The sequence below is a fragment of the Magallana gigas genome, chromosome 5, assembly GCF_963853765.1.
Source record: "Magallana gigas chromosome 5, xbMagGiga1.1, whole genome shotgun sequence".
NCBI classification, from domain to species: Eukaryota; Metazoa; Mollusca; class Bivalvia; order Ostreida; family Ostreidae; genus Magallana; species Magallana gigas.
Window position 1 is genome coordinate 49341683 of NC_088857.1, and position 24172 is coordinate 49365854.

Sequence of the window (24172 nt, forward strand, 5' to 3'; positions counted from 1 at the left end):
ATGTGGAGTTTTAGTCACCTGGCTATGAGTTTTGTTGTGGCCTTCTAGTCACTTGTCTATTCAAATTTGTTTTCTTGTTTTAAGGATGACGTTTACTCAGAATGAAAAAAAAATCCACTGATGATAATGAAAAACCATCTATTGTGTGTTATAGGCCTTTGCTTGTATTGTTATTTTTCACTTTCAGAAAAGTAGGTCAATGACCTACTTTTTGAGTTAATGGCCATTGAATATTTATTAAAAAATCAAGAAAATTCCCATAAAATTTTACACTACGATTGAGATTTTCTTAATTTTAAAAATATAACAAATAATTAAACACTTTAAAAAAATAAGATACAGTTTATGAATGGTAGTGGCAATAAATAAGTACACAACATTAACATTTCAGCATCAATTTTTAAAAATAATTCAGTTCGAATTTCCTCTATCAGTTTTCAAATCCCTACCCATTTTTGATTCAATTTTACAAAAAATTGAATGATGATAATACAAAAACATTTATGATATTGAACTATTTATATTGACCTTATTCTGTTGGCATAAAATTTATATGAGGTCAATGATCAAAATTTTGAGATATGATGTCTTTTATCGTTTTTAAGCATTTTTCAATATTTTTATTATTCGTGCCATAAGATTATTTTAATGAATAAGTGAGGTAAAACCAACGGAAAATATGCAAAATTACGTAGACTTAAATATAAAATCCTAACTTTTAATATTACACTACTGCCAAAAAACTTTTAGCAGAAAACAAAATCTGCAAAATCTAGTCCGAATTTCCTCTGTTTGGCTAAAAGTCAATTTTTGTTTGAGCATAATTCCATAATAAAGTAAAACTATTGACTGTTTTGTCAAAAATAATTAATTTTATAAATACTTTTTGTGTTTAGAACAAATTTTACTCATTACATTGAACTTTTTAACAATCGGAATTTGAAAACTCAAACCCTGAGTAAATAACACCCTTAAGTTACCTGACTATGCACTTTTGTTGTGGCGTTTTAGTCACTTGACTATAAAGTTTTATTGTGGCGTTTTAGTCGCTTGACTATGTTTTTTTTTGTGGCGTTTTAGTCACCATTAAACTCTTTTAAGTTTTCTTTAAATTTTGTCTTGTTCTTTTTTTTAAACTAATATTTATGCATCAATGATACCTATATAATAAATGTTTTGACATATACATTGTACAGTCCAGTATATACTGTTTCAGATTAAAAGTTTATGTCCGATGCATGGTGAACTCTCTCAATATATCACTTTTCTTTCGCCATGGTATACATGATCGACGGTTATCTCGTTCGGAGAATCATCCAGATATCTATTAAAACTAATGAAACGAACTGTCGCTTTTCATTCATTTTTCGTCGATCACATTCTAATTCCTGTGCATGCGCGGATCTATTGGGGGGGGGGGGGGGGGGGAGTCGATGGGAATCATCCGTAGCCAACCAAATTACTCTTAGACCCTTATTTGCTATTTTGGGGTAGCTTATCGGAAACAAAGAATGGTTTTAATCAATTTTACAATAATTGCATATTCTATATCTTATTGATATTATTTTACAGGTGATGAAATATAACAGGTGCATGCAGCAACTTTTGTCACATCAAGTATTTCGTAGTTTATTGACAAAATTTATAAGTATAGATTATTCTGCAAGTAAACAATCCACATCTAGATCTCGACGGTACACCGGTATAAAAACGAGTTTTCGTTCACCTAACATCAATTGAGCTTTTATAATTTCGTAAATCCAATTACTACATGAATTTATGTTGTGCTATTTTCTATTAATTAACAATCTTTAATTGAGATTTTGATTGAGAGAGAGTAATTTTATCCGAACCGGTATTTCCGGCGTCGGTAATAGGGTTCCTGGGGAGGAAGGATATTGTCAGATCAATCGAGGTGAAACAGATTATTAGCTACGATGTTTTTTTTGCTAGTTTAGGAGTAAAACGGATGGGGGGAAATGGCCATAAATTATTACTGAACTCTGTGCTTTTCCTACCACACAATCAAAATTGCATCTACTACATGTACATGTACTAATAGTTTGCCTTTCTTTTGTACAAGACAAATGAATTATTCAACAAGGTACTTCAGTGCGTTGTATGATATACATATGACCATAAGAATCGGAAACATCTGCTTATTCATTTTCTCCCTAATGATACTTAAATGTGCTATTAACCTGTTTTCTCTGAATTTGGCTCATTAGTAAAATACATGAACTGTCTGGATAGCATTTAATACGGATGTTTTATAAAGAGAGTAAAATCTCTTGTAATAAGCTTTAGACTGTTAACATGGTTAAGAGCACTTTGCAGTGGGATTCCTTTTGCTGCCATTATATTATCCAAAATAAAGTTAACACTACCTCAAGTTATAAAATTTGTAAGGATGAAAATGGAGATAAATTACTAGTATCATTCTTGTAGAGTTTTTAAAGACTGCAGAAAATATTTATTCATCGATATCAAAATTATTTTTGTTAGGAAGGGTGGGGGTTGTGAAAGAAATGGCTTCTTATCAGTTCATTGGAGGGTCAAGAGGGAATTTAATTATAATTAGGCGTATTTAGTGATAGCACGTTGCTAAAAGCGCAATCTATTTTCCCGTTTTGCAATCGTTCATGGCCAGTCTGCTTATAGCTGCGACTGTATCCCGAGTAGAAAGCGGTCGCTATACATGTATATATAGCGTAAAGTGTTACTGCTCGATGCGTGAGTTTATGCAGATCGATTGAAGGAATCTGTTAACACTGCGATTAGTTAGGGAGCTATGCTTCAGAGCAGACCGTGGTAGAAGTACAGAGCAATGGAAGCTCCGGAAATTCTGAAACTGCTTGGCATTATTCTTAGTTTTATTATTGTGATTGTGGGAACCGCAAAGGTTCTGAAAATTTATTCTACGTTTGGAGACCCAGTCCTGAAGAAAATCACGAATTTAGTGGTGGTCATCTCGGCTGTTCCATGTGTGCTGCGCCTGATCGCATTGTCTGTCTCACAAATCGACGGTGAGTGATTCTTTAAAGATATACTAAAAATTCTTTCTATTTGCAATGTATTTTTAGACTAAGGAAATTAGAGTAAATGAGGCGACATCAATTTCACCCCCCCCCTCCTTTTCACATCATGACTCTTCGCATTCACATTGAAATATAAAACCTTCTGGGGGTGAAAATAACTTTAAAGCATATTCATTAAAAACTTTTGCTTAAAAATGTTAAGATTTGTGAAGCTTATGCACAGCAAAGTGCATTTTTTAATGTATTTACATGACGCGTGTTGGCAAGCTGTTAATAAGTTTCAAGGAGAAATGATGTATGCGTTATGTATGAAGGGAAAGGAAAATGGTTTAGTCGCAATCCGTCAGACCCAATTTTATCTTGAAGCATGATAAGACGTTACAAAAGGGTAAAACCAATTTTTTGAATAATTTCTCGATCACAATATTTGTTTCATATATTGATGGATATACAAGTATGTGTATATACGGTCTATAGATTGATACTGTTCATATATTGTCTTAACATGAGTAAAATCATTCACAGCTGTCAACATTCTGAGACTCAATTTCAAAGAAGTTTGAAATCTTTACCCCTGTATATGTAAATATGCATACAAGATGTCAATTAAATAAAGATTCAAATTGTTTGTTGAAAACGAAATATATCCTTCTTTAGACTAGGTAAAAATAATGAGAGTACAATAATATTAATTCGGTAAAAATGATAATACGAATGCTTTAATGCTCTTGTCCGTCATGCATGTCAAATGAAACTGGAAATTCTCTTTTCTAACGCTTTCCCTCCACCCCCCATATTTTGATATTCTGAAATTATCATAAAAACAAAAATTGAATATGAATATACGCTAAGCAACGGAAGCTACCGTTCCTGGACAGTCTCGTGTGGGTTGTTATCTTGTGGACTGGTAATCCTACTGCGAGTTTAAACAATCCGATTAATAACTGGTTCCATAGAAATTTGTTTTAATTGCCGGTTATCAGAAATAAATGTCATATACGTGTGAAGTTTTATCACCAGAAAATTATCATATGACAGTGAAAGTAGATCAGCTTCAATGCCATAAGGCCAGAATTGGTGAGTAATATTCAGACCGGCAATAAGTTGTCATCTTAGCTGAAGCCTTTCTTTGATTTTATGCCTATTTCTGAAGTCGAGAACGTGAATTGTTTCCCTAAGCTACAAATTTAATGCATAGATAGATATGGAAAGGGTGAATCTTTAAGCTCTATATCGACATTTACAGAAATATAAATTTGGATGGAAGTTATGACTTGAATTTTCGATGAAATTATTTTTGGATGATTATGTGCATATGAAGTATTCAACGAACAATTGTTGAATCATCATTTTCTTCGGAGATTGCACCGTTATGCAATTTTTGCATTTCATTCATTTTTTTATGGAATGCAGTGTTGCGTTTGGAACAACGATAATATTATCTTTGTGTAAGAAAGTAAGGTTACTAAAAAAAAAAGCAAGAACACACAAAGCATCCACTTTTTTCAAAGAGTGATAGTAATTCAAAGCACTGCAGGTACTGATGTGTTAAAATATCATTTCAGACATAATATCTAAAAACTATATACCAGTATTGCTGCGAAGGTTTTGTATTTATTTCAGAAAATGATCTGACAAACCTTATACAACTGTCTACAAACTATAGGTTTTCCTCGTTATCATCTGTCTTTGACGGAGTTAATCCTAGTAATGTGATATATTTATATTCCTTAAGATATAATGTAACATTAGAGTTTTGTAATTCAAAGAATTTAAAACTATCTATAAGAATCTAGATTTTTATAGGTAGTTTTGTATTTTTTTTATTTCAAAACTTTGATGTAACAATAATATGAAATCACCTTCATATATTATGAATATATAATTCTGCAAAATGTATCCCAATAGAAATATCCACAAGTACAAAAGGGTTAAGTTGTAGTTACTCTGTTATCGCAATACTGACTGATAACTGGTTGCAACGTTTGGTAGATCTGGTCTGTTGTTGAGACTAAAGAGACAAATGTATTAAATATTTCAGAATTTCATACGGAAATACTTTTGTTCTTCATGCCAAAGAGAATTACAACATCGAAATGAAAATTACTCTAAATTATTTCATTGATGGTGCTTTTATGAATGGGTTTGTTTTATTTCTTTCATGTACATGTATTCTCTTTATATCGTTTTTTAAGGAAATCGTAAGACACTTTGGGCATCTTTGTTTTGTGGTTTATGTTTCAATAATTGCATTTGACAGTGTTATTTATAGATGGGGAACAGAATGTTTCATTCGTGACAATTACATTAGGTTTGATTATAAAAAGAAAGAAAACACACCATTAGATTAAATCAATGCCGCTTTTAGATATCATTTATACAAGATCCAGCATGCTGTGTGATATGACATGAACCTTATGCAATGACAGTTATGTTCCATACCTGCAAGCCTTAGTTTTATTAAAGGAAACAGGATTTATAGACAGAGTGAGTTTTCGTGATTATTGTCCGTCCTTTTTTTGGTAGGTGGGGAGGGGGGGGTGGTCAGTGTCAACCTTGGAATTGTCGTTCCACATTTTTATTTCTTCTCTATACTAAGACCACTTCCCCAGTCTCAATCACACTTATATCATGCTCAGAATTTTTCATTTACAGACAATATGGCAGTAACTTTTTATCGTAGATTTTGTATTTGTCACCCGATTAATTAAAAATTTACAGCGTGATATTTGGCTCTAAGCATCATTGGGTAAAACAGGTGTCAGGTATCAACTTTTTTGAAAAGGTCAAATGTCCCTCCAAGAAAAGTCTTGAACTGAGATAAAAATATGATTATTGATCGGATGTTTTAAAAGTCATCTACAAAACCAGATAAATTTAAAGAAACAACACTCCCAAAACCTTGCATATGGTATCTTTTATATGTTCTCAAACCATGGCTTTCTGGAAGAAACATGAATTGGGATTCAAGTTCAGCACGTACTAGTAAAAATAATTATGGTAAATATAACGAGTAGGTTTATTGCTTATAAATAATTCATTAAAGTATTATTTGTAGGTTTCTAATTTAAAAAAGAAAAAACTGTAGTACAGAAGATCTTTCTATAATTTTGGTAAAATTAATTATTCTAACTCTCTATTCAGTGGACTTGTAATTCATTTGTATCGATTATCAGACTGTTCAATTCTTCCAACATTCAATAACTTTTTACGTTTGAGTAAAAATAATTATTGAATGACTATCAAATGCATCAGATATTTAGGATTACTCGAATAGAAATGAACTTTCCTCTAAAAGCATTTCGCTAAAACACCTTTTAAACTTGTACACGACGAATTTATTTTGCTGGATTCGTAAGATGAACATATTGTTCTATATTATAGTAAAAAATATAACACTTTTTTCAGAGCATCATATATAGGTACAACAAACTAAGTTTCAATTGCATAAACACTAAAGACCCGCAGAATTTTATAAGCAAAGATAGGAAATTCGTCTGTGAACTAAATGCGTAAAAATAGCGATGCTTTAGAACGTTGTCCGTTTTTAAAGGATAAATTTTATGAATGAAGTAATGTCTCATTTCTGTTATGAAGCGACTTTTTTAAAATGCGTAACTTTTTAAAATCGTCTATGAATTCATGTACAGTTTTCGTTCATTTAGTTTCCTAAACATTGGTTTTATTGATGTTTAAGGATTTAAATTTTGAAAAATATGAGTTAATATTTCGTGTTTTTTGTATCGCTATAGGTAAGTGGCCTTTTCATGACGTCAGCTGTCAGCTCTATGGATTCATTGACCTAGTTGTTTTCTCTGGTTCCACCTGGATCCTTTGTATTGCTGCGATGGAAAGGTAATCAAAGGCTGTAATAAACAAACCCACCTGCAGTGGTTTAACATCAGATACCATCCTTTTCTTACTTTATATTAAAGAGATAAAATTCTTTCTTTCTCGCTGATTGCAGTTCCATTAAAATATAAATCTTAAAAGGAATATTATTGTATTTCATGCCAAAAAGTATTGATAAGTTAATTGTTTAAAGATGTAACACATATTTGTTTGGATACAAAAGCAAGTCGGGTATTGGTAATTAAACATGTTATATAATTTCTCATTGAATTTGATACTTTAGAACAATGTATTTATAACTAAAAACTGCCGATAACTGCTGGAAATGAATTACAGGTATTTAATAATTGTTGTATTATTTGAATGATGCGCAAACGTTGAGGTCCGATCCGGTAACACTCTCTTCGACACTTTCTTTCAAAAGTCCATATATAAAAAATCTCTACAGCCAAATATCGTTTACACATATTTAAATCTAAAAATGAATAATTGAACTTCTTGTACTATTTTACTCTTTCCGACCTAAACCCGCTATGAGATTGCCGTTGCCGAAAAAAGCTCAACTTGAGAAATCCGAACACTAATGATCCAAAATGCAACTTGAGTTTAATATCTTTCATAATTGCCCTCTAGCTAGTCATTAGGAATAAAGATACCTAGGCAGGAAGAGTGGTTAAATAGTTGAAAAAGTGCCAATCAAGCGAGTAGTTTTAATTGGTTTGTCATTTGCTTCTGTTGTAAACGCCAATGCCGCTCTCTACCGAACATTTCAGGCTAAAACGTTGATTAGACACTTACATACTGCTATGATGAAACACTTACCTACTACTAAAACTTATATTTTCTAAGAATGTTCTTCGGTTCTCCATTTAACTATCGTCTGCTTTTTTTTTTCTCCTCAAACAGGTACTTCAAGTTTATGATTCAAGTCGACCATCCATCTACGTTCTCTGTGAAGAATCTAAACATGATCGTGGTGGGTATTTTTGTCCTGATCATCCTGGTCGCCACGGGACCGCTCTACGGTCTGGGAGAATATTCCTACTACAGAGGTACACATACTAAGACAGTGATTAGAATAAAATCAGAGTGTCTTACTTAATTTGTGTCAGAGAGAGAGAGAGAGAGAGAGAGAGAGAGAGAGAGAGAGAGAGAGAGAGAGAGAGAGAGATCGTAACAAATTTTGAATTTACTGTTCACAACGTGATAGAGAAATTCCCATTCATAGCGTGTTGCTCATTACTGTAAATAAAACTTCTGCAGTTTAAAAAAGCTAAAATATATTAGTTCTTAGAAATGTCTACACCTCGCCATCAAGAAAGAGAAGATTGACTTGTTTGTGTTTAAAAACTAACCAAAAAATATTTATTAATAGAAGGAAAACAAACAAAGTAATAAAAGACAATGAATATAAAACATTAAATATCTCAAGTTTAATGCATTCTGCACTATTTTCAATTATTACTTGGACGTAGAGTGTTTTAAGTGTTTATTTGGCAGATGATGAATATGTGAAATGAAATGGCTGCAGTCCTTTAATTGGGATTGTTTTACTTGTGTTTATTTTCTGAGCTTTCTACTTAGTTTCTGTTGGAAGTCTTTACATTGATAAAGTAAAATTAACGCAGTTCGATTTGGAACATGAAAGAGAAAAAAATATATAAGATTTTTATGTTTCATCATACGATTTTTATACATGTATCCCCTTATCTTGAAATATTCCACGGGTACCAACAAAATAACACACACTGATTCACTTAATATACACAGTTCAATAACGATAACAAGGCACGTACAATCATAGTGCTAGTATTTTCTATAAGAATATATTTAATGTATATCAATGCTTAACTAGACATCATCACGATAGTGACCATCTCAAAGGGCCCCACTTACATAATGTCAAAAGTGATAAAAGCATTTTATTTTGCTTTTACATTGACCTATGACTTACAAATTTTCTGTTTGGCATAGAACTTTAAGCCAAGCTCATTACCCCTTACCAACAGGCTTTTTGGGGTTTAATACAAGCAATGAGAAATAATTTGTGGTCTGAAAATTGGACTTTCAAGTGATCTGCTATGACCTTCACATTTTACCTTAAAACTTGGTTAAAGGTCCCTGCACACCCTTTACCTAAAAGATCTTTGTAAGTGAAGTATGGGCCATATAGGGCTAAGAGGAGAGTAAATATGCTCTAAAACTTGCATGGTCTGTTTTGACCTTGACCTTTGACCTAGAAACGCCATTCAAGGTCACTGCACACCCTTTAATCAAAGGTACTCTGAAGGTGAAGATTAGACCAAGGGCAGAGAATATATGATCTGGACAAGGATTTTTCAGATGATTCTGCTATAACATTAACCTTTTATCTAGAAACTTGGTTCAAGGTCACTGCGCACTCTTTACCCAAAGGCACTCTGTAGTGATAAATTAGCTAGAATAAGCCAAGGGGAGAGAAGACATGGCCCGAACAAGCCAAGGGGAGAAGTGATCTCGGACGGACATACTAACAGACGGATAGACTGATCACGTTAGGGCGCCCGCTGAGTGGGACCCTAATAAACTAGACATCAAATTTACGAATGTTCAATGCTGTACTCATATCTTATCCTATATTAATACAGAAAGATGTAATTCTACTCTATGTTGACGGGGTCGTCAAACAACATCAGCTACAGTTGGCGTCAGACTTAACAGAAGTTTTCACACAGAGATGATTAAACAAAGATTAACATGTATTAAAAGTAATTACACCGTAATTACACGTCCCCGATACATTGCACCGGGGACGTGGAATTTCAGTTCTAATCAGTAACAAAACTTAATGCAGCAATGAAAAATAGACCGACGCACTGTTTTCCTTCCCTCTTCCTTGTTTAGACTAGCCAAGGTAAAATGTTTTTCCGTAAGGCATACTTTGTTTCCTTTGTCATCATCCTTAATCATTTCGGAATTAACAAGCATAAGCTGTAAAGAAACTCTATATTATATCCCTTGAGTGTTTTTTGAATTCCTTAGTGAAATTACTAATTATATAGAGATATTGATCATACTAAATTAATTCTAATGATCAAAATCATTGTGTTTATGTCTAATGCACTCTGAACGCCGATAATGTGATCACACGTTGAATGGTTATGATGAACATTTAAAGGTAGACTCAGAGGTGTGTATTTTCACAGATTACTTTGCAATGCCAAATTGAATTTAGGAAAAATCAATATTCATGAGTTATATTTTGACCAGTTGTTTATTTTATTTGTTTACTTTGAAGACTGGGGGTTATTGTCTTCCTCAATTGTCCAATTTAACTCACTTTCAACAGATCAATGCTATGCTAGAGACAAAGACGATGGTGCATGTTTTTGTATTGATTGGAAAACCAGCCCTATTTTCTAGACTCTAGGCATGTGTGAATTTATCCTGTTAGCACTAGGATTTATTCGAACGGTTTTTAAACTCATTATTCGCTTAAAACTTGTCAAGATAATTTTACACATTGCTATAACACACACGACTGGTCCACTGTGGTTGTGACTTCCAGACATTTTCTGTGACGTTTAATTCATTGTTTCATCGTGCTTGACCATGAGATGGATATGATACGTTTTCGACCGTTTTGTGGTGTATTGTAAATTATACCACGGCTTGGGTTCCTAGCCCTGGGTTTAAACAGGTTACCTATAGTCGTGTAACCCAAACCACGATATAATTTTTCGTTATATGTTGACTCTGTAAAATATAAACTTGATCGATTGCTAATTATTCAGTGAACATTAAAACTGACTAGTGATTAGCCTTACCAGTTGACTAAAATTCACCAGTGATTAGCCTAACCAGTTGACTAAAATTCACCAGTGATTAGCCTAACCAGTTGACTATCGCCACCGAGGGTTTTAGCATCACGGGTCTTAATATCGATTTTTATCGTACCACTGCCGCTTATTAAAATTCTTTGAGATCTAGCAATCACAATCTTTCCATCTGATTGTACGACAACCAAAGAGGTCATTTGTTTTTCCTTAACGATGCTTTCTATTTCCGACTCTAATAGATAGAGGGCAATTATTTAAACCATTTTCTCATTTAACAATGAATAATAACAATGCTCAAATTGAACGCACATTTTGTTTTTCCTTCAACCCTTCCGAACTACTTTAAAATGCTGACAATGTTTCTTACAGTCGTTCAATTAAATTAGGGTTAACAATAATTGTCGAAATCCTGTCTTTTATAAATGACCGAATTATTGTCAAACCTATACATAAGAAACGCATATCGTAATTCAGTTTGTATAAAAGTCTATTGACGAAAAGTGTTTTGCAAAGCGTGATTTTGCAATGGATGAACATTGCTGTATTAACTAAGTGTGTTTGGGTGTGAAATAAGACCAAATGTGTGTGGTCCACTTGAGAAGATTTGTGCTCTGCCAAAACAAAATTAGGATACAAGGTTGCGTATTTACTCAGTTAATTTATGTGTAATCACCAAATCTAGTTGATATAACGATAGAGATTGGTTGGTACAAGTTGTGCGAAATGACATTATATAAGTGGACGGGACTCGGGTTAGAAAACCAATCTATTTTTTGATCAACCATGTCATAATAATTATTTATTGACGTCCATTTCTCATGTCCAATTTTTATCTTTTTATCATAAGGATATAAAATGGCACGGTCACACTATTATTCCGATGTTTAAATAGTATTTACTTTGACAACACCGAAAAAGATATATATATATATATATATATATATATATATATATATATATATATATATATATATATATATATATATATATATTATTCCAAGTTCCATAAATTAAATTACAAGTCTTTGAAGTGTACTTGGAAGGTGTTACATACTTTTACAAAAAATGAATGTCAAAGTTCAAAATTCAATGTCGTGTCTCAATAGATTTCTATAACTTGTTTTTTTAGGTCATTTGAAAGTCTCTTTGACCTATTACCCAATCGGAGCGAACATGACAACAGACGCCAATTTATTTCCCAAGTGGTATTCCTATCTACTCAGAAACGAAATCGACAAGCGAATCATTCCGAACCCGACTTTTATGTTTCGGAAAACGTTTGAAGAGCAGTTGCAAATTAAGGTAGTTCAACCCAAGCAAACCGAGACTGGATTTGAAATGTTTTTCCGTTGTCCGTCAATATCTGCTGCGGAAGAATTGTGGAATAACTATACCATGGGATCACTGGGAGAAGTTTTTAAAAGCATGCTTTGGTACCCAGAACTTTCCCAAGAATTAAACGTTGAAAATGTAGAGATTCAGACGCATATTGACCAAAAGGAATTTAGGAACTATGTAGATATCTTCCTTGCCTTCCAAGGTACGTGGTAATCTTTGAATTTGTTGTGTGCATTTGCTTTAAGAAATCGATCTGTAATTATGATGAATGATGAAAACTCGTAAAAAAAAAAGGAAATGAATACAAAATATATTGCCATTTTATGTGTAGATACGTCTTATGTATTGATTGTTCCCTCACTCCCCTCCCCCCCCCCCCCCCCCCACCCCTAACAGTTTATAGAATTGTTTATGACTGATGCGAGAAAAATTAAACAAAAGAACCATTGACAAGCATATCCAGTATGATTTTTTTAATCTTTTCTATTCGATAGCTTTTGAAAAGAATAAAGCAGAATACTTGTTTCAGACAAATGTAAAGGTAATCCGACTTAACTCGATATGAGTTAAGTCATGTTATGGAAATGAATAGATTAACCATTTCACTAATATCTACATCGAAAGAAAGATAACTCCTCAATATGAGGTTCTCGTAACTTTTCGCACGGCCCCTTTTGGGGTCCTTATATTACGCATGCGCAGTAGTGTATCGACCTTTCTCAGCTTCAACCTGGAAAAAATTCAATCATTGTTCATCACGACTGACTTAATCGCTCGATTAATTATCGTTGGATAGTAATCGGGTAATCTTGTGTAATTCAATCAATCGTCCAAGTTGCGGTACGTATTCACTTCCATTTATTTTTTTAAAGGGTTTTAAAACTTTGCAATACAAGATAATTTTCTTATTTCGTCTGCTTCTCTCTTTAAGGCGGCCATGATTGTTACATTAGTCATTACGATGTAGGTTTATTTCAAGTCAAATTGCGGGCCATCAATGGATATAACTTGGTTAATAAAAAGTTTAGTCATCATCATTAAAATATAATATTCCATTGTAAAATTTTTAATTTACAATAAATTTTAAAATATTCAAATTCAAGTAGGCCTTAACGGGCCTACATAGCTAGTGCTGACCTAGGACTACGGTTGCATATAGAGTATATACTAGTATCATATAGCATAAATACGTAACGTTAACAGATACAATAAATTTATTGTTTACTTACGGTATAACTTTATAGCCATATTATAACGTTTATGATACATTAATTTTCATTGATATTTCTTTATAACTTTGTATCTTAAGTAACTCAGCTTTGCTAACTTCCTAGAAAATGTTGAGGTCTAAAAGAAAGAGCAAGTCACCGTACGCCAGGCCAAATGCTCATCCGGCTCTCAGGGCCCTTAATCCGGCAACCACAGCCACCCAAACCCAAGCAGGCCCGAGCAGGCCCACGCAGGCAGCGGTCCAGTTTGTGTCCACTCAACCTCAAAATCAAGAGCATCAGCTACCAGTCGATGATCCCACAACCAGTGAGCAGACTGCAGTACCGCTACCTTCCATAGCGCCATCAATACCTCTGACAACTTCAGGTGAAAACCCTTTAATAAGCATTTCTGATGAGCTTGGGGTTCATGTCCCTCAAACCATCAAAGATAAAATATGGTCAAAACAATACATTGATCTGTCAAAAATCATCAATTCAGAAACAGTTGATACATCCGCTCAGGATTCGCACAAATTTTCCATAGTTGAGGGTCAGTTAGTTATTGAACCAAAAACTAAAACAAACAAAATTACATCAATTAACACCTGGCTTGATGCGTTTTTGATTTTCTCAAGCATATACCTGGCTAGACACCCATCAGACATACAGGGTATCTTGAAATATATCCACACAATACGTTTAGGATATAGCCGTAATATAAATGGCAATTGGATTGAATACGACAGACAGTTTCGTCTCAAAATGTCAAAAAACACATCAATTTCATTTGGCTCTATCGATGCGGAGTTATGGTTATTGTATATGCAGGCTCAAGTTCAACAAGCTCCACAACAGTCAAAATCGTCACTCAAATGTTTTGATTATAACTTTAAAGGTTCCTGTCCCAAACCCCAGTGTTCATTCCAGCATATATGCATGCATTGCAACAAGTCACACCCACGCATGCATTGTTGGTCCTATCAGTCGACCCAGACCCAAGTCATCAGATCCCCCCCTCCAAATCCAGCACATCAAAATTTCGCCCCGCAAAATTACACCAATTTTCGTCCCTTACGCCCAAGGCATTATCAGCTACCAAGACCAAGATTTCATGCACCTAGGTTCAACCCCAATTAATATCTCCGTTTTAGAGCAATACCTCGCTACATATCCTGATATTCAGAATGCTCAATTTTTATTAAATGGTTTCAAATCCGGCTTTTACTTGAATTACATAGGCCCAAGAGCCTACTTACAATCCAAAAATATGAAGTCCGCGAGTGAACATGCTGATCAACTTTTGGCTATCATTGAGAAAGAAATTACGTTAGGAAGGATGTCAGGCCCCTTTTCCCAACCCCCTTTTCCCAACATTAGGTGTAACCCTGTTGGGGTCCTGCCCAAGAAAGATGGAGGCTACAGGTTAATTTCAAATTTGTCAGCGCCCATTGGCAATAGCGTCAACGAGCATATTGATCCAATTCTGTGCTCAGTGTCTTACGCTTCTTTTGATCAAGCCATTTCTATGATCCAAGAGAATGGTAAAGGGGCATTGCTTTGTAAAATGGATTTGTCTAGCGCATTCAGACTTTTACCTATTCACCCTTCAGATTTTCCACTGTTAGGAATATGTTTTCAAGAAAAATACTATTTTGATAGATGCATGCCCTTTGGTTGTTCCATAGCTTGTTCATCTTTTGAAAAATTCTCATCATTTTTGCATTGGCTCGTAGCACAAAAGTCTCAAAATTATAATATCATCCATTATCTTGATGATTTTTTGTTTGTTGGCGAGCAAAATACATTACAATGTTCAAAGCTTGCTGAAATGTTCATGTTAACTTGCAGTGAGTTGGGCGTCCCAATAAACGACAAGAAAACTGAGGGCCCATGTACTCGTCTATCTTTCTTAGGACTAGGTATTGATACCATAGATAAGGTCATTTTTATTCCTGACAATAAGGTTGCAGAACTTAGGTCCAAGCTTTCATCAATTACTTCTTCTAAAAAAGTCACCCTGAAAGAAATGGAATCACTTTGTGGTTCGCTTAACTTTTTCGCCAAAGCCATTCCTGGTAGCAGGGCTTTTAACCGCAGGTTTTATAACACAACAATTGGTATTAGGAAACATTACCACCTGATCAAGGTTACACAAGCAGTTAAAGAGGATGCTAGGATCTGGCTCACATTTCTTGACCAATACCATGGGCGTTCACCATTCCCAGAACTATACTGGTCTGATAATGAAACCCTAAACCTCTTTACCGATAGTTGTGGTTCCTACGGTGGAGGTGCGATTTTCCAGAATCACTGGGTTGTCATATCCTGGCCAGAGTCTTGGGGTCCAGATATAAGAAGAGATATTACATTTTTGGAATTAGTGCCTATTCTTGTGGCCATGTGGATTTGGGCAGATCAATTTACAGCTAAGAAATTGCTAATAAACACTGACAACATAGCTCTGGTCGATATATTGAATGCCAAGTCTAGTAAGTCTCAACGTGTCATGTCTCTTGTAAGACCATTGGTATTATTATGTATGAAAAATAACATTCAGATTAAAACTAGGCATATCCCAGGTTACCAAAATTCCATTGCAGATTCAATTTCTCGATTTCAGTGGGAAAGATTCAGATCCCTGGCTCCGCAGGCAGACAAGACTCCAGCCCGTTTACCTCCGGAATTGTTGTCCCTCTTAGACCCCATGTAGAATGTTTACTTGAGGCAGCAATATCCAAAAATACTGCGTCCACGTATCAAAAAGGCATAAATTCCTTTGAAACTTTTTGTACCAAACACAATTTTATTTTTTGTTGGCCTCCACCACTGGACCACATAATCAACTACATCGCATACCTGCATGCAAATAAAGTGTCCTATTCAACAACGAGATGTTATTTGAGCGGTATTAGTTACAAGCTTCAGTTAGAGGGTCAAATTGACAACACTAAAACTTTTATAGTTAAAAAAATGTTGGAAGGTTTCCGTCGGTTAAATCCAGCGAAGGATGTACGGTCCCCAATTTCCCTATCTTGTCTCAATAAATTAGTTTCTATACTACCTACGGTGTGCACAAGCTTGTATGAAGCTGTTATGTTTTCAGCAGCCTTTCATTTAGCATTTTTTGCATTATTGCGCATTAGCGAATTTACTTTCACTAGTAATGACGCACCAGCCTTATTATTTCACGACGTGACCATTAATGAAACACACATTGGTCTGTATATTAAAGGTTCAAAAACAGACCAATACAATAGGGGTACTAAGCTACAGATTGAAATAAATTCTCAAACCCAGTCTTTATTCAAGCACATGCGTGAATTTTTGGCAGTTAGACCACAAATACAAGGCCTATTTTTCTGTCATTTCAACCACAAACCTCTTACTAAATATCAATTCACATCCGTACTACATAAGTCTGTCAAATTTATTGGCCTTGACACAACAACTTTCAAATCCCACTCATTTAGAATAGGTGGAGCTACACATTTGTACTTGCAAGGGCATTCGGAGGAGGACATTAAGTCAAAAGGCAGATGGAAATCTAACGCGTTTTGTTCATATATCAGATTGTAAAGCATAATTTTATGTGTGTTCATAACAGCCTCGTATTATTATTCAATACTAAGTTTTCAGGTCCCAACACCACGGTCTGGATCATTGGTTCTTCAATTATCAAACATGCATCCCATCACGCTGTCCAACAATTTGGAAACTTACACCTAGACCTTCAGAAACATAATATCACAGTATATTGGCATGGAAAGAGTGGTATGGTCTGGGAGGATGTAGAGCCCACAATTACAAATATCATTGAACAAAGAGGCCACCCAGATTGGGTAATGTTACATTGCGGGGGCAATAGTATTGGGACCATGCCCTTGCTAAGACTGCAAAAATTCATGAAATTAACCGTTGTTAACCTACAAACAATTCTGCCGAATACAAGATTCATATGGTCCCAGATACTCCCACGAAATTACTACAGACATATGTTATCAAATATTGCCGGTGAGACCGCTCGAAAAAGAATTAACAAATCATTAGCCCCATTTATTGTCAAGCGTAAGGGCGCCTGCTTAAAGTACCCTGATCTACAACAATGTTCACCAAAATATTACCGTGATGGTGTACATTTGTCTGATACTGCTCAGAATACATTTTTGAAAACCATACGTGCTGGCCTCCTAAACATACTACATAATAATGTTAAAGTTTATGCTAAATCCCACGCCGAGTAATTCCGCAGTCTTATTGTCATGGCATTGTGCAAAATTTTGACCGCTTGTGGCGGATGTCTTCATGCATCATATCATAGTTTTTATATACATGAAGACATATGGCCGAATTTTGCTTAAGCCTGCCCCGGATTCTGTTTACTTCCAGGTCCGTGGCCAATAATCGGGCTTACTTTAATTGACACTTTGTTTCATTCAGACATTGATTGACAGTGAGTCATTGAATACACTGAGTAATTGAATAATTCTATTGATACATTGCAGTGGGTTGATTGTCATCATTGAATACATTGAGTAATCAATTAAATTGATACATTGATTGTCATATTGAGACATTCACTAAAGCAAAACATTGATTATACTTTATTGATTTGCATATTGATTGATTGATTGAAATATTGTTTGAATTATTGATTGATTGATTTTATTGATTGATTCATCTTGATTGATTGATTGTTTGGTTCATTGAAGATCTAACATCATAACTACCCAAAAGTCGATGTTGATCATTTAACTTACTCTATTGCTATATTTGCAATATTTTGCATACATTTGAATAGTTTATGATGTACTGATATATTAAAATAAAGCCATGACATAGACTGCCAATACGGTGTTGTTAATTTATTCTATTGAAATAATCCGACTTAACTCGATATGAGTTAAGTCATGTTATGGAAATGAATAGATTAACCATTTCACTAATATCTACATCGAAAGAAAGATAACTCCTCAATATGAGGTTCTCGTAACTTTTCGCACGGCCCCTTTTGGGGTCCTTATATTACGCATGCGCAGTAGTGTATCGACCTTTCTCAGCTTCAACCTGGAAAAAATTCAATCCCTCCCCCTCCCACCCTATCTTGTAAGGTTATATATTCCATATTTTTCGTGTTTCTGTCTTCTTTTTCTGTATTTCAGATTCGTAATTCCTTGAAGTAGTACTTTCATCACATCCATAGATAAGCGTCATGGCTTTACAACGACACGTGTGGCGTGCAGCTGTCATCAGTCTAACGAATTTTGCTTAAGCCTGCCCCGGATTCTGTTTACTTCCAGGTCCGTGGCCAATAATCGGGCTTACTTTAATTGACACTTTGTTTCATTCAGACATTGATTGACAGTGAGTCATTGAATACACTGAGTAATTGAATAATTCTATTGATACATTGCAGTGGGTTGATTGTCATCATTGAATACATTGAGTAATCAATTAAATTGATACATTGATTGTCATATTGAGACATTCACTAAAGCAAAACATTGATTATACTTTATTGATTTGCATATTGATTGATTGATTGAAATATTGTTTGAATTATTGATTGATTGATTTTATTGATTGATTCATCTTGATTGATTGATTGTTTGGTTCATTGAAGATCTAACATCATAACTACCCAAAAGTCGATGTTGATCATTTAACTTACTCTATTGCTATATTTGCAATATTTTGCATACATTTGAATAGTTTATGATGTACTGATATATTAAAATAAAGCCATGACATAGACTGCCAATACGGTGTTGTTAATTTATTCTATTGAAATAATTACTGAATTAAGATTTCATGGCACTGTGTAGCACATCAACCTCGAGAATCGTAACCTTTTGACACCAATAAGCAATATTCTTCATGCGGAATACTTAATCCCATTACTTTCGGACCCTTTTGTGTTCAGAAGAGTTCATCGGATTCCTAAGATTCATTCATTTTTAACTACGACCATAATATTAGTAACTTCTCGGAATAGATCGAGCGTTTGATGATTTCAAGCAAATATTTTCGCAAATGCATAGAAACACTCTTGGCCGAGAAAAACATCCCCATCGTATTATCTTTAAATTAATAAAACTCCATGGCGCCAATAGTTTGCCAACGAACTTTATTTTTAGATAAACACTACAGCATTTTTCGAAATTTGTTAATATCAATACATGTTAACCACAAAAAATAAGATTTATATAAGAACTGGTAAAGAATAAATAAATAAATGAAAAACTGGGTTTTTGTTACACCTGTCCGGTGTGCTTTGAAAAAGAGTTTATACCAGGAGTATTGGAGTCTTACTCTTTTTTCATAAAAATGTTTATGTACACACAATACATATGTACGTCAACATGAAAACAACACGAGTGATAGAATTAATCTGAGTATGAAATATTTTAAAAAGGGGCTTATGGTTTTTAAGCCCCATAAGTCATATTATTGTCGGAACCCTATTTCAAAATGGAAATTTCATTTCAAAGCTATTTTAAAAAATCATTTCAAATGTTCTATAACTATTTAATATTTTTTACTTAAGTCTACTCCCACTTTGTGGTCTTTGGCCCAAGGTTTATCATTACAACTCGGAATTAAAGTAAATGTAATATGTTTTACGGTGCGACCGTTGGGGCGAGCACAGCATGTGATCAAACAATGAATTATAATGAATAAATAAAAATAGAATTAACAACGTAAAATTTGAATGCAAAAAAAATAAAACATACCTATTTTTTAAGTAAAATTTTATTATTCGTAGTTTATAAGATTTGTTATAAGTAGAACAGTAGTTTAATCTCAGATACAATGTTGTTAAATAATAAAGATTTTAATATATGAATTTTCATTGCACTGTATCTCCTCTTTTAAAGTGATTGTAACGTCAGTTCACCCCCCCCCCCCTTTTTTTGCAGTAGACATTTCTTAAACCTACATATAAAACTTGACTCATCATAGAGCTCCCCCTCCCCTATGTTAAAAAAATAATATTTCATTTTTTTTTTCAATTTACACATGGAAAATCGACTTATCATGGATTTGCCCCCTCCACTTTAAAAAAAAATAATCTTTAATTATTTTTTTTTTAATTTACGCATAAAAATATTTGCTTATCATATTAAAAGAACACCCATCCACCCACACACTCCCTTTTTAAAAAAGGCAATGCTACGTACGTGTACGTTCCGGGAATTTACCGTAATTATAGTATCAAATGAAATAAATGTGAGCATTCATCCAAATGAGTGCAATTTACAACTGTTTCCTGTATCTGAAGAAATGTCCTTATTCTTTAGCTGTTCTTTTCAGTGGCGTAGCTACCATGTATGCTTATATGCCTGCGCATGCACATCATTTGGGGGAAAAAGAAAGAAACTCAGTAAAAAAATAAAGAAAGAAAAAAAAAAGAATTCAAGTATTAAGGTCCATACTTAGTTATCTCTTCAACGGTTTCCGTTACCCGGTCCTACTTTATCCGGAATCAATGCTAAACAAAGACGTCTTAAGTACCAAATATAGACACGCAAAGTGGTCTTACAGTATCATAATTATTAAATCACAGTACACAATGCATGTACCTAATAAAGCACATCATTTTAAATTCCCCCCCCCCCACCCCCAATAGAATATCACAGCTTTATTGAGATATTCATTAGCATAAACTAGGTGAAAATGAACTTAAGAATAAAAGCTTTGAGTGGGTCAAAAACAAGCGTCAAAAGTTTTTTCTTCTTTTAATAAGCTTTTAATAAGTTTTGTGATTTTATGCCTAAACTATAACCAAAACAATTTTAAGTGCCTAAAAATGCTTAAATAGTGAGCATTCCTTTCAATTTCTGCGACGATTGTTAGTGCTAAAAATTGTCAGAATTCATGAGCTTCCAGGGACTTCGCCCTCTGGGCCCCCACCAGGCTTCGTCCTGGACCCACTGGCATTTTAAGCATGCACTTCGATTCTGGTCTAGCTACGCCACTGCTTTTGCTTAGCCTTTGCAAGATTTTGAGAGGATTTTGGTCATTTTAAGCAGATTTACAAGTACTCCATCTAGAGTAATTTCCCCTTATCAGTGCTTATTGTGACGTCAAAGCTGACGTTTGTTAAGTGTCGCCTGACTCTTTAAAACTCCCCTGAGAAATAAAGTACGCGAAGTATACTGTTTCATTTACTTAAAAAAAAGCATGATGTTCTTAAAATTACATATCTTATATATGCTTCTCAAAAGGAAACCATTGGTACTATGAATTGTGGGTCAAAATTTACTGACGCCGAAAAAATCTATCGGATCAATGTGTAAACCTTTGTGACGTCACTCGATTATTTTTGATTGAGAGTGTACTGACGTGAACTTTAGAGGTAGCACTGACTGTATATCGTATACATCGTTATTGTTTTTATTTAAGTATTGAATCCTTATTTTTTGAAAGATATAGTCTCATAACTGCAACGGTGTGTGCATACAAATTGAATAACGCGCGTTAGCGCGTTATGAAAATTTGTTTGCACACACCGTTGCAGTTATGAGACTATATCTTTCAAAAAATAAGGATTTAATGCTTATATTTACATTTTTTTAGATTCTTGTCTTGTACGCAAATGCGAATTATACCTCAAAATTACTGTACTATCCTATGGGTAAGTTTAAATTAATGGAAGAGCCACTGTAACAGCCACAAGCGTGATCTTTGATTTTCGCTTGTGACGTTGTATTTATCAGCGTTCACCGTTTGTGACGTCACAATCAAAACTCGTCAATTAACCTTTTAGTACCCTTTCTGTGTTATGGTGCTATATCTGCAGTAGCTTTACATGCAAAATATACGTGGAATGTAAATATATTGTCTTGCTGATTCTCGTGAGACTGTGAAGTGATAAAAATTGCCATGAAATCTACGGGGAACTACTGGGACGGTTAAAACAATGCATTACTGGTCCGATTTACTGACGCCAAAAAAATCCGTTGAATGAATGTGCAACTAGTCCGAATTTTCTATTCACACATGCCTTGCCGGTAGAGCTCGCTGCGCGCCGGCGAGCTGCGCTCGCTATTAAATCATCAATTAAAATCGCAAGCTGTAGACTATCATTTAAACAAGGTTAAAGTTCCTCGTTATCCAGTATGTCTATAAAAGATCAAAAACAATTTCTGTTGATGGCTTCATCGGACATGTTGTCATGCCTAAACAAGGAGAGTATTTTGAAAAGTTAAAAATAATGAAGTTTCTCAATCCTTTTCCTTTTTTTATTTTGTAGGCATGGGCATCTGCAGTACGGACTGGACTTCTAAGAATGTTCACGCTCTTGTATGGTCCGTTTATCAGACGATAATCACAACAGTTGTTCCCTTTCTCTTGGAGCTCATTCTTTACTCAATTATATCCTGTAAAAATCCTTACAATATTGCAGCTGTGGACAAAACTATTCGAGCAGACGATATCCGGGCTCTTCGGTTTTACCGAGGTGCTTCCGTTATGTATTTTCTTCTGACCTTTGCCTATTTCACCATGGATATTGGAAATTTGAACGGAGTGTATATACACCCGACTGTGATATTTTTGACGTCACTCGTGTATTTTACGTCATCTGTTTCTATTTTGATTGGTTGTTTAGTTGTGGAGTTCGAACCCTTTACTCGTATCATGAATGTCGTGCGAGATTGCTGGCAAGTTTCAAGGGGGAAATTCTCGAGGGAGTGTGCAGAAATTTCGATAAAAAAGTCGACATTACACAAGATGAAAGAAAGAACCTTTCGAGACCAGAAAGCTTATCTTTAAGTTACTACATATGATTGTATTTATTCACTCACTCATTACATTTTGTACAGTATAGCTTTAATTAGAAATTTCAAAAGGTACCATTGAACTTGTTGACATATTTTACGTAATAAAAGTCATTGTTTAAACTGTTACTTTTTTCTTTTCTTTGACGTTTGACAGACAGGTTACAATACATAAAGCCAACTAGAAAGTCAAATACCTAGAATGATTCAGATAGCAAAAACAATATTTGCTTTCAGATTTAGAGCAATCAATTATATAGACTTTTAAAAGCAGAGTTAGGCGCAATAATGACCATTACAGCGATCAGCGTTTATCAACCTATGTTTTTGTTTAGAAGAACAATAATAAAACACAACGGTGCAGAAATCATAGTTTTTGCATCATAATAGTTCATAAGATATAAACTGATAATAATTTGAGTCTTTAAAAATCTGTATACGTTGTTGTGAATTTTTATGTCAAAATAAAAATATCCTGTTTTACAATGAGTTTGGTTTTTTGTCTGTTGTCTTGTTTTGCTTTGTCTTTTTTATTTTGATTATCTTGAACCATACAACATAGATGGTCTCGCTTTTGATCGCAATCTCACTTTTGCAAAAGACATTTAATGGTGGAAGTGTAAGACTGACCATAATGAGTTCATCTAAGCCTTATGACCACAGAGCTCGAGACCTAACTAACGCAGACATCATATTCACTGAGAAAGCAATTCTGAAACAAAAATGACATTTTGATTTACTTCTACAAGTACATAGATGATATTGACATTAAGTAGACATTTACCTGTATTTATTGTCTTCAAATGCAAACTTCATAACATTGCATATAAAACACACACACACACACACACACACACACACACACACACACACACACACACATACATGGACTTATAAACATTGTACAAATTTACAATAATTCTTTTTTAATACTGAATGTGAACTTGTGAATAAAATATACACGTCATCATAGAATAATCTGTCCTACTTAAAAGTACATGTATTTATTTTTTGAATTTTGTTTTAAAGTGAACAATTTCAGCCTAATTTTCAAATGTAGATAGATGATCGAAACCAAATAGTTTAGAGGTGGGGAAGGTAACTACCTAATTAAATCCACGAAAGTTCTTGCCACA

General features: G+C 34.2%; 1 protein-coding gene across 1 annotated transcript; it reads left to right on the plus strand.

Annotated features, from left to right (window-relative positions):
* Positions 1 to 2661: 2661 nt before the first annotated feature.
* On the plus strand, positions 2662 to 23163 carry LOC105348775 (uncharacterized). Its single transcript, XM_034457415.2, has 5 exons — positions 2662 to 3026; positions 6791 to 6893; positions 7797 to 7942; positions 11838 to 12248; positions 22511 to 23163. The coding sequence occupies exons 1-5, from the start codon at positions 2828 to 2830 to the stop codon at positions 23029 to 23031; spliced, it is 1380 nt and encodes a 459-aa protein (XP_034313306.1). The 5' UTR covers positions 2662 to 2827; the 3' UTR covers positions 23032 to 23163.
* Positions 23164 to 24172: the final 1009 nt, after the last annotated feature.